The 12442-nt window shown below is 43.3% G+C and overlaps 1 protein-coding gene across 2 annotated transcripts in view; it reads left to right on the top strand.

Annotated features, from left to right (window-relative positions):
• Positions 1–12442, top strand: part of LOC106751209 (AF4/FMR2 family member 4-like) — a 262250-nt gene that overhangs the window by 48096 nt on the left and 201712 nt on the right. The window contains exon 1 of one of the 2 annotated variants that reach the window (XM_014632044.1): positions 2908–3137. The exons of the other annotated variant lie outside the window; for it this stretch is intronic. Coding sequence (XP_014487530.1) covers positions 3097–3137 — 41 coding nt within the window. The 5' untranslated portion in view covers positions 2908–3096. Of the gene's footprint in view, positions 1–2907; positions 3138–12442 lie in introns of those variants that run through there. 2 annotated transcript variants of the gene reach the window in all.

Below are 12442 nucleotides of genomic sequence, written 5' to 3' on the forward strand. Positions count from 1 at the left end.
CGTATATTAGAAGGTTTGAGTGCCATTGTAGAAACTAGTGCAATAATTTAGTAAGAATAAATGTGCCGATTTACCACGCTTCTTTAGCAACAATCCTTACAACAGAAAACGACGAAACAAGCTTTTCGCAATAGCTCAGCCGTGAACAATGCTAAGACAGCGGTGTTTTGTCCGATGCTTTCTTTGGCCGTCCACAGAGGACGGAAATTTACAGAATTCAATTCGTACCGACCGCAATCGAACGACATAGAAGTGACTGGCATTATCCACCGACCGGTATTACCCCACCCTCTAAGGATTATTATCTGATAGCGCACACGGCATCGCCGGGTCAGCGATCTGAATTAATCAGGAATTTTCGCTGAAGCCGTGTTTACGCACGTACGAACGGACGATAAAATTGACTGAGACAAGAAATCCTCTCATCGGCGCTCGACTTCGTAGTGCGCGACTGTGAAAACACGAAAATGATGTTTACCTTCGCGGCAAACGACAGCTCGCTTATGTATCGACCTATATACCGTCTCTCGCGAGCGCATATTTCTAACCTCGTTCTACTTCGCGCGATGCAGATCCGAGGCGACAAAGTTGTGCGGCTTCCTGTTCTCTTTTTCCTCTCCTTCGTTTTAGTTCGCCGTGTACGCGCGATGACGAGTCCACGCGGAATCGCGCGCGTGCACACGATCGATCCTCGGTCGTCGGTGACCGGGAATAGCGCGATCGTTGTTCGATAATGATGTCAGTGGAAAGTTCGAAGGGCTTTGGGTGATCGAATGCCCTGACTAATCATCTATCCGAGCGAGGGCCGGGCGCGATAAGCAATTTATGCGCGCGTATAATACGGCTGATGGACCAAGTGTCTGTCGCAGAAGGCCATTATCCTCTGCGTTTTAACCCTCCCGTTCCCAAATTACTTCGAAACGCCAAAGAGAATATCGAGGCACCTTGTATTTACGTCGAGAACTCGATAAAGCAGTACCCCGCTATCAGGTCAAAGCCACTCAATACCGTCGAATTAGTTTTACGACGACGAAACATAAGCGATTTCGAATTGATTTTACGGAATGAAATAGAGGCGATTCTATTTATCGAGTTATCCAGTATCGAAAATAAGAGACTGGCGGGACTACATACATATACACACACATGTCTGTATGAAAGTTTCAAGAAGGGAAAATAAATGACGAGATCATTCTCTCGTCGGTTACCCGCACGGAGAGAAAAAGTCTGGTTGAATTTACTAAACAGTGAATACGAATCAAACGCGTCTTGGTTGAGGGAAACGGAATTTCTGTCTCCTTCAGCCGAGACGCATTTGATTCGTTCACTGCCTGGTAAATTCAACAAAATCTTTTTTTTTGCTTACGTGAGCGAAATTAAATGGGATTTTAACGGACATTGATATTTAGTTGATATTTATTCATAATTACGCAAAAGTCGTGCCCACGAAGAGAATTTGATTTCAAACTACCTGAGAACATTTTTAATGAGAGAAAACGCGGTGAAAACGAGACGCACATTCTACGCGTAAGAATATTATCTCTCCCGCACAAATCTTCTCTTCGAAGACGTTGAACTTCGTCGCTCCGTCGTCCAACGTTTTATTCGTTCGAATACATGCGTTTACAGGGTACCTTTTTCGATGAAGACAGGAATATACCGTCCCCAGCCGGGATCAGGCGGGTCGCATGATTAACAATGGCGATATCGTCTTGAGGTTAAAATCGCGATTGGACGCGCCGGAAGTAAAGGTCACGCGGTGCATCGAAGACAATACGCGAAGGGTACGCTCGATCGCCTGTGTGTACGTACGGCTTGCGTATTATTAGCCGCGTGGCCGGTAAAACAGCGAGCTACTTGGATCCGCCCGCCTATAGATGTCAGCCACGACGGCAGGTGCTCTCGACCAATGGGCGATCAAGCTCGCCTCTCGATTGGCGCTCCGACGGTGGCACGGACAGTGATCGCAATATGGCTTCCGCTAGCGCAAGCGAGTGAGAGTACCTCCGATAAAGGTGATATCGGGTAATGACGGGATATTCGGGGGTGCGCGGGCGGCCGCGCGCGTGAAAATCGCCGCGCTTCGTGTTCTCACCGTCGCGGTCGCGTCGCTCGATATCGCGAAAGTATTGCGAAGAGTTGCGGCAAAACAATCGGCTGTGACGAGACAGTGAGGGAGACAGAGATAGAGAAAGTGAAGGAGAGCGAGTGCGACGGAAGACAGAGTGAGAGAGAGGGAGAACGAGCGAGCGAGCGATCTCGCCACCGCCGTGCGTTCCGTTCGAATCGAAACGTAAGTAATCTCGAGAGCAATTTCACGCGGCGAGCGCGAGACAACGGCGTGAAGTCGAGGCCGCGCACCAGCGGCGTTGTTCTGCGCGAACGTGGGGAAACGCGGCCGATGACGCGTCGCGATCTCTCGTCGAGGACTGGCCGCGAAAACGAAACGACCTGATCACACCACGAGAGAGAGAGAGAGGACTCGGTTGTAACGCGTCACGACGAGAGTCGACGGGTATATCGCGAGCATCCCCGCGGCATCGATGGACAGAGGCGCACCACCGGTGTCCGCCGTCGTCGTGTGCGTTACGCGCGCGCCTGTACGTTCGTGCGCGAGTACGAGTGCTGTCTACGTGTGTGTGTATTCGTGCGAGTCGCGTGCGCACAGGTAGATAGCCAAGTGCACATTCGGGCAGCGCAGCACCGAACGGACACACAGACACCGGGAGGAACGGTGCGAGAGAGCGGTGAATGAGCGGGAAGTTTCGAGCGGGAGAGAGAGAGAGTGAGTGAGAGGGACAAGAGGGGAACACACGCGGGGTGTATGACGGTGCGACGTTGCCAAGAGTTTTCCCCGTCGCGTATTCGCGTTGCTACTACGACGACGGCACGGTGCAGAGGAGGGTGGACACACGAGCACCAACGGCCACGACGTTGGTGGTAGTGCGTGATCGCGCCGCGACTGGAGAATCTAGACACGATCGTCTTCCACCGCCGCCAAGTCCTCCGAGTGGACGACCGACGAATGAAGAAGAAGACGACACGCGGCTATCATGGAACGACGCCTGACGATGCACGGCCGCAGCGACACGTGACATGCCGAGCCACAAGCCAGCGCAAGTCATGAAGAAACCGCGGTGAGTGCCACCTGAGCTTGCTGTCTCGCTCCTACCCTCGCGTCAATTTCCTTTTATGGAAGCGAAACGCACCGGGCTTCGCGCTGCGTTTCGTCGGTTTCACCCTAGAGTATCGCTCGGGAATATGTCGTGACAAATTGGGGAGAGAGAGAGAAAGGGATCAGGGATAACGGCGAATCATCACGAAGTAGATGTGGAGAACCTCGGTGCTTTTTGCCGAAATTAGGCCCGTTGTCAATTACCGACGGTCGGCCGGCGAATTTTCTCAGGTAGCAGAATTCTCTGCCCACGTCGTGGAAAAGCCTACGCATGACTGCTCGCCGCAATTTCGGCTCGCGTAACGAGTAAACGAGGGGAGTGAGCGGGCTCGGCCGTTCACCGGTGCTTTGGAAAAGCTCGAATGGCGTTTATTTCGCGGGGGTGCCCGGGGTGATACGGGGTCACGAGTACGTCATTGCCGCCGCAAAAGCGGCGGGCACACGTCCGTGGTGGTGAAGCGGCGCGATTATGGGGGGATGAGTCAGAAGATTGACGCCTTGTTTATTGATCTTGACGGGGATGTACGGCTTGTTATGATATCGCTGGTTAGTCGTTAGTGTATCCGAAAGCCGAAGAAGGCGTTTAGTGCTAACTTTGTTGTGCTAAGAAGTAGCGATTGTTACAGGGATTTTCCGGAGGGCACACTAGGTGTCCGAGTGACAATGTGTGTCGACGCCTAACGGTAGTTTCTGTGAGTCACTCGATTCTTCTTTTGGGAAGATTGTTGAGGAAGATTATTTATCGCTATCGTATAATCCTATCAGACTCTAATTAGACTTTCTTCAAGTTTTTATCTCCGAAAGTTTCTTATGGTAGTTGCTCATAAAATCGTTTTCTTAGGAATCTTTTTAAATGTTATCCGTTTTTTGAGAGATTAATGTTCTATTTTTATTTCTACTTGTAACTTTTAACTTTTTAACTTTTCTACTTTTAACTTCTTTTCTAAACTACATTTAGGATTTCAATGGAAAACTATTGTGGCATTAAGAACTAATATACAGACATTACAGAAAAATTTCCGAATTATTGCCTGTTTTGGTTTTGGAAATATAAACATAGGGAGTTTATAATTTTACAATAATAACCATGGTATATATACATGTATTTAGACATGTATTATACTTTCTATGTGTGCATCTTTGTTAGATTAACTGACTTATAAATAAAACATTAATAGGAAAAAAAATAAGTGAATAGTATTTTCGTGTTTATGATATTATGTCTTACTTCAGTTCAAAATCAATATTTATTATTTAGATAGTGATAAATAAAGTTATAGATAAGTATTTTTTTTTTTGGTAAATATTAAATTTATGAAAGGTCCTTTTCATATTGCCGAACCCAGTATTTTACGGGCCAACTTAAATGCTTTAATTTTCTATAATAATAATAATCTTTAAGAGTTATATTTTAAAGTTATATTTTAAAAATTATAACAAGTGCTACATCAGTTAAAGTTCAGTGAAATTTTACTGGAGAATATGATTTTATTTACTTTTATTTCCGAAACACATTCCACAAAACGGAACTTTTATTTTTCATCAATATCGTTCGTTATTCGAAAAATTATTATCGAATATTTTTGTTAAAATCCAAATGTGTGAATTCGTCATTTAGGCGTTGATACGGTAATCATTGGGACACCGTGTATGTTCAAACATATGCGAATGTGGTTTTGTATGTGGAGAATCCGGAGTAGACTGGTTTCTTTTGGAAGAATCCATTAACGATGTAGGGAGTGATTTAACCAGAGCATGTTAGTCGTGGGGTACGCGCGTTGCCTCGGATTAAAATAACGTGTACAGGGTGTCTCTGTATTATTGTATATCGTTTTGGTTACGAATACTGGAGATTTGAGAGAAGATCATGGTTGCCAAGTTGATTTCATCAACGCGACATCGATATGATATAATAAATAGCGTTTCAGTCATGGAAAGATTTATCCTGAATCTTGTATGCGGGGTGTGAAAATTTATCTCCCGACAAAGCAGAAGTATCGCAAACTTTCGCGCGGCGAAAGTTTCTAATTTAAAATACTTTTATGAGATGAATCCTCGCTACAGGCAAGTTAGCGTTAGGAGAACTTGAAATTCGAGCCACTCGTCCCTTCGTTCTCGCAGGAATGAATTTAATCGTGTCACGAGTTTTATTCCCGGGCCAACTTTCGGCGAGGAGGGAAGCACGCGCGTTCGTGGTCTTTACCCGACGAAAGTGTCGAAGAGATCAGCACGACGTAAGGAATTCGAGGCTCGAACTCTCGCAAAGCGACGAGAACGTTCCGAATACTTGCCGGCCGTTGTCGTCGTTGTTCTCGTCGTTGTCGTCGTCGACGATGCCGGCGTCGACGACGACGAAGCTGCGTAGGTCGCTAAATTATGGAGCAGCGGACTAAAAGACAGCCAGGGGAAATGAAGAGAGAAAAGAACGGCTGCTCGAGTCCGTATCGCCGACGTTGAATAATTCCCTCATGGTGTTCAAAGGCTTTAATTTGCTGTCATTGTAGTAGAAATTTTTGTTCGTCGCGCGAATTCTACGTTCTTAGTATTTACGGGATCTGTTCGTTCATTGTTTATTATTGTCACATACATATCTTTGAGCACTCGAATTGCACAATCTCTAAATATTTATGTATTCCTTGGTAGAAATATATGCAATTTTCCTGGACATCTATCTGGTTAATAGCATTGATGCATTCTTATTATTTGTAACAATACTGTGTTGGAAATGGAAAGAACTTGATTGAGTTTTTTTATTCAGTGACTGAAGCAGTTTTCCTGATAAAAATATGTACTGTTCGCGTAGACACCTGTCTAATTATATATATATATATATATNTCTGTTCTTAGTTCTGTTCAGTAAATGGGTACAATTTTTGTATATTTTATGTGCAGTAACTGTAGAAAAAGTGTTACGTCTTTACTAGGATCTCAAATAGTTTTATTCCTTAGTTATTAGACAGAAGTTATTAGACAAAAATTAATACAATTCTCCGGTAGTTGTTAAAAAAAAAAAACGACATTTCTACTAGTTGACCCATTAGAGCTTGACATATATAATTTTTGAGATTGTCATTTAGAAAGATTTCTCTTCGTAACATCATATTTGTACGATTCGATAGTTTTCAGCATTTAAATATTAGGTTGGTGCAAATGAAATGGCCGTTTATAAATATAAAGTTGAAACTTGTATTTTTCAAACTTAAAACTTACATAACTAATCAAAATAGCTTCCACCTACTTCAATACACTTCTGCCAACGTGATCCAAATGCATCAATGCATTTTCTAAAAAAATCTAGAAAGCGTGAATCGATAAACTCCTTAAATGCATTTTTCACACTTTCTTCATTGAAATTTTTGCCCGCCAAAAACGCATCCAGATGCTTGAAAAGATAATAATCTGTTGGTGAGATGTCTAGAGAATAGGGAGGGTGAAGGAGAACTTCAATGTTCACTCGGCGAGTTTTTGAACGGTTTGTTTTGCAATGTGTGGTCTAACGTTATCGTGCAACAGCAACATGCCGTGTCTATTGACCAATGCTGGCTGTTGAGCGCACAGTTTTTGGTGCATGGTGGCAATTTCCTGACAGTACTTATCAGAATTTATAATCTCACCTTGTTTGGTAAATGAATAGTGAACGATACCTTTGCTAGACCACTATACAGACACTATCATTTTCTTGGGGTGAAGATTCGATTTTGGAATGTATTTTGAAGCCTCATTCGTATCTAACCACTGCGCACAGAACGTCGGTGTTTGTCGTACAAAATCCATTTTTCATCATAAGTCACAATCCTGTGTAAAATTTCATCTGTATTCTATCGCAACCGCAAAGAAATGTAGATCTCCAAACGTCTAAATTTGTCTCTCTCTATGATTTCATGGAGGACCCATTTATCCAACTTTTTCACTTTTCCCAACTTATTTAAATCTCGGACGGCAGTTGAATGATCAACTTCGAATCTTTTGACAATCTTTCAGACTGTTAACCTTGGATCTGTTTCAACCATCTCCTTCAAAACAACGTCATCAATGACGGAAGGTGCGTGTCCGCGAGACAAATTGTCGAGGTTTGTGTCCCCAGAACGAAATTTTTCAAATCAACGCCTCGTCGTTCTTTCACTTACCTTCACCAAATGCAGTATGAATGTTACGCGTTGCCTCGGCTGCAGTATGAGCAAGTTTGAACTCGTATAAGTAAATTATACGAATTTCTCTACTTTCCATCACAGCGTTAATGCAAATTTCTATAACTAACAGTACAATATAGAAATAAAATTATGTGCGCTGAATCACATGTGGATGTGTACTTTTCACACAGTATATATACGCCTTCCTCTGTATGAAAGAAAAGTAATCTATGGGGGTGGGAAATTCAAAACACTGAAAACGGCCATTTCATTTGCACCAATCTAATATTTTATAATATCACGATTGCGCGCGATAAATGTAACAAGTGCACAATTCATAAGTTCCGTTCGTCGGAAGAATATTGAATTTCACATTGAAGTTTTAACGGGACAAAGGCTTTCTAGCCCGGAGGTCGTGTATGTGTAAACGTGAGCCGTGCGCGTATTAGCGTATTAATTACTTATTTATTCAGCTGCGTTTACTTATTACGCTTGCGCATAAACGTGTTAGAAAACGAGGAACACACCCGGGCATTGTTCCGCGGCTTGGAGCTCAAAGAACCGATGTCGTGTCCTACATGCGTGAGCGCTCACATGCGTTCTCCTTCCTTTTGTTTCTTGAGACGCAAATCGATACTCAGGATATTCCTGTCCTAGGTTATCGATATCGTTCATTCGGATCGATGTATCAGGCGCGATTATCGAGGAGGTCGCGTTGGAAGAAGATACGGGGATATACACGCGCGCGCGCGACACGTAATTATAAATCCAAGCACGGTGTCAATTATGTGTAACCAGAAGCGTTTGTGAGGAAGGGAGGAAGGGGGGGAGAGAGAGAGAGAGAGAGAGGCGCTAACGAGTCAACGGCTGTAAATCCTTTCGCGGCCTTGAGAGCGGCTCTTCTCCGTCGTCCCGGTCGTTGTTTGTATGGCGGTCGTGTTATGTATTTGCCCCGGGGAGTGCCTCGTGTAAATAATGGAACTCGTCGGCGAGATGTTCGATCCTGCGCGACCAAAACGCGCGCGGCCGCAGGATAACACACGCCCGATCCTTCATCTCTCTTCAGCGCCGCGACGATTCGACAAGTGATCGAATAGCCGAGGAACAACGCCCGGCGCGACGGTAATCTGCAATTTAAGATAAAAGTATTAAAGCCTGGATACGTACTTAACTCTGGGCGTTCTTATTGTTACGATCTTTAACACGTTGACCGCCGCGTTGATTCTCATTGATCGTTCAAACGTCTGAAAGATGATCACGTCACAAAAGGTGCAGTAAATAAATATTAAGTTGTTACAAAAATTTTGTCAGTTTCTTGCATGTGTTTCCTTGCAGCTGATTTTCTACTAGTTTTTAGTGGTCTTTGGTCTCAAATTTGTGGTTAAAAAACTGACAGAACTTTTGTAACAACCTAATATAATTCAAGGTACATGTATCTCTTACGTCGTTTTATTGACACTTTATCTGGCCGTACGCCTCATTTTATTGATGAAGTTAATTATATTTTATACTTACAACTTTACAAGACGCGGTAATGTCACTGCGCCGATCGCTCCTACTTCCTTCACGCATTCAACGTGTTGAGTGTGAATATTTCAACTTGCAACGTAGAATAATATACACATATTGAGTATATAACATGTATTCTATGTTGAAAGTTTAAATGTATATTCACATTTAAACCAAGACCAAGACAATATACTTAAAACAATTTATTTAACCCTTTTAGTGCCGGGAGCCGATATATCGGCTCCTGCTACACCGGCGAGAAGTGCCAGAGCCGATATATCGGCCCGCACCTTGTAGCGCTTTACTATTTGCATTGCGAGAGATCTCTATCAAAATAAATTTAAAATACGTTATAAATAGTCTAATTTCATTACGAGAGAATTAAAATAAATAATTTTTAAATATTGCTTTTCGTTTGGTTTTCATGAGCCTTTTACCAAATCCTAGTAAAATCGGCCGGTTATCTTCGCATAAGCACCTCTTTTTCGCCCGGCACTAAAAGGGTTAAAGACTTTTACAATAAGAATTTCCAGAGTTAGGTACGTGTCCAGGCATTGATACTTTACCTTATTTATTTTACCTCACTTTACACGTAAATTTCTCTCGTCGTGTCTCCCTTCTTTTCTAAGAAAATTTTACTCGACCTCCGAATAATGGAAGAGGAACCAATCGGAAACGCTCGTCACATTTTATGACAGCCACCAAGAGTGAAATTTTTCTCGAAAAGAACGTTTTGGAATGTGTTATTTTGTCATTGGTCAGTCTATCGAGCTTCGACGTCCCGCATTTAACGTCAGTCGTAACTTTCCGATTCTAAGTTTTGTTCGCTTCTTTCCGTAAAAGCCACGTTTGAATCGGTTCGGTCTGAATATCAGAGGCAGCCAGGAGGTCGCGAGCGCTAAATCCGCAATCAGAATGCGGACTATCGTCGCGTAGTACCGTTCCACCCCTATATAAGCACCCTCCACGTGTTTCCTCGAGGACTCGCACGTGTCGTGAGGCAACCGTCATTGTTTCCAACGAGTTGGCGACCGTGAGCACCGAGAGACCGATCTAAAACTCACGCATACCTCCGGAATACTTGAAGTATGCAGCCAATTCCTGGCAGCCCGCTGTGGCGAGGAATGAAGGGGGGGAGGACAGAAAGGATATAGGTAGGTCGATGGGCTCGGTTGTTGGCGAGGGAAGCGGGGTGAGCGCATAAAGTATGTAGAAAACGAGCAACCGTTCTACGCTTGATTTTATTGCTTATTTACGCCGTATGCTGCGCGTCTTCCCCGCCATCACGGCGAACGTGTTTAAGATTGATCTTTCTTGCGGCGCTGTCGGTAAAATGAAAGAAAAAGAAAAAGAGAGATATCGCGAAGAAGTGTCCATAAAATTCGACCGTGTTATCGCAAATTCCGCCCTCCCTATCTAATTCAATCCTCCGCAGCCATGACGGCAATATTGCTGGATTGACCGGTCGATTGGACTCTTATCGATTCGACCGGTCGCCGGAAGTTGCGAGAGAAATAAACGTATAGTGCGTGTTATTAATTCTGCTATTCGCCGCCGTAACCGTCGTCCAATAGCCTAGAGCGGCAATCAGAACACTTATTTATACGGTTATGCGAAGCATTTTAATGTACTACACCTATACCAATACACCTTCTGATGAAGTAATTATAATTGTATGAAGATTATTATTGCACGCTGTGCTACGTTTGCGATCTCGAGGAGCGCGGTAATTTCGGAAAGATCATTTTACGCTAAGAATGTTATACTACAAATGTTGTTGTACCACAAATATGAAGCTGGTTTCTAATCAAAAGTATATCATTAATGACACTAATATCTGGATAAAAATACCGATACTGTGTCGGTGTCGGAATTAAAAAAGAAAAAAACTTTAAATTAGAGGAAATATAAAAATCAGGGAAGTGTTTCAGGCAAGTGTTTTGCAAGTTACTTTTAAAGGTTTCTTATGTCTGTGTATAATAATCTTACTATAGTAAAAAAATACTTTTCTACCTTCTGCATTACATTTTTTACGGTTGGTGATCTAAAAACTTTAAAAAATAAAATGTGTTGAGGCTCCTGCGTCTTCCCTATGACTTGTTTGATCACGTTAGAAGCGAAAAATCGTATGCTAAAAATTATAGCGATATGCGTGGAAATAAAACAACATACGCACAAAATGACAGTGGTGATCGATTCCGCACACTTGTAAAAATTTCCTTGTAATTTCAGCAATCAATAAATAAAATGAAGTAACCGGAAAATTAACGTAATAGAACTTAGAAAAAAAAGAGAGGTTTACGACATAAGTTGTATATTACACTAATTTTCATGAAACAAAAGTATATGATATTTTGAAGATCAATTAAGTAAAGAAAAAAAGAACGAAACAAAGTAATACTGATGTAGGTACGAATATCGAAAGAAAATAACAATACAAAAATACCTAATAAATAAAAATATCGATATTAATATGAATAATATTACATCACACACTACATTACGCGCGCCATTGATGACGTCGATACGCGAAAGATATATATTGAATCGTTGGTGAATCGGGACCTCGTTTGACCTCGGTCTCAGGGCGCACGAGAAGAATTAATTTTAGAGAATATTATATCGCCGATCTTTTCGCGGCAACAGCGAACATGGCACTCCATTGAAACCGACTATGCTTCGCGAAGCACGTAGCTTCGCCCGACGATCGTCATTGTTAATTGAAAGTCGCTTGTTTTAGAACGGATCCCGTTCCAGAAACGTCGAATTGAAGCTTCCGTCGTACGTCGTGCTTCTTACACACTCATTCGCTGCTTCTCCCCTTTTCTGAAAGATACAAATCTTAGAATAACATCTTCGCTCGAAGCGTTCCGTTTCTGCTTCCGGAAATTAGAAGATTACGGACTCAAATTACAAGTGGCGTTTACCCCGATATTTATCGCGGCGACTGTTATGTGCGGCGGGGGAGGAGGAGCACTTAATCTGTGCCGTAATAGGATAATTAATATGTTTGATCGTAACACACCTATTAGATGTTAGACAATATCGGTAATAGTCCTATTACGGACCAAGATTATAGTCTCAGTGGTAATAATTATTCTAGGCTACTGGCCCGGTGGCGAGTCGCTGCTGTTTCCGCGGCATCGATTTACGAGATAAAACCCGACTCACTCTCTCTCTCTTCCTCCCCCCTCCCCTCTTTCTCTCTCTCTTTCTCGTTCTCTACCGAGACGAGGCGGCGGCTATATGCTCGCGCTACCTTGCCAAGTAGGTTACTTTATTGCTATTTTGAATTTCATATTAGCGCTAATGGACCTCCGATCGCGCGGAGTGTAATTTATTAAAAAGTTACAAGTATATCGCACGCGGGGGGGGGGGGGATAAGTTATCCGTGTCGCGGGGGAACGTTCGCGCTGCAACGCCCTGGGTTCTCGGGACGGGAACTAATTAGTCGTAGATAAATAAGTATCTCTTTATCTCGCTCGGCGGCGGGAATTGGTGCGATTAGGAGCGACGAGCTACGGTTTCGTCGCGTCGCGCCGCAATTACTATTAATCGCCCGTATCTTACGCTTTCATCGCCGACATAGATACACTACCCTTTCGTCGATGCGTACGACGGAGTGTGC

The sequence above is a fragment of the Dinoponera quadriceps genome, unplaced genomic scaffold (genome assembly GCF_001313825.1).
Source record: "Dinoponera quadriceps isolate SergipeBrazil2010 unplaced genomic scaffold, ASM131382v1 scaffold8544, whole genome shotgun sequence".
Lineage (NCBI taxonomy): Eukaryota > Metazoa > Arthropoda > Insecta > Hymenoptera > Formicidae > Dinoponera > Dinoponera quadriceps.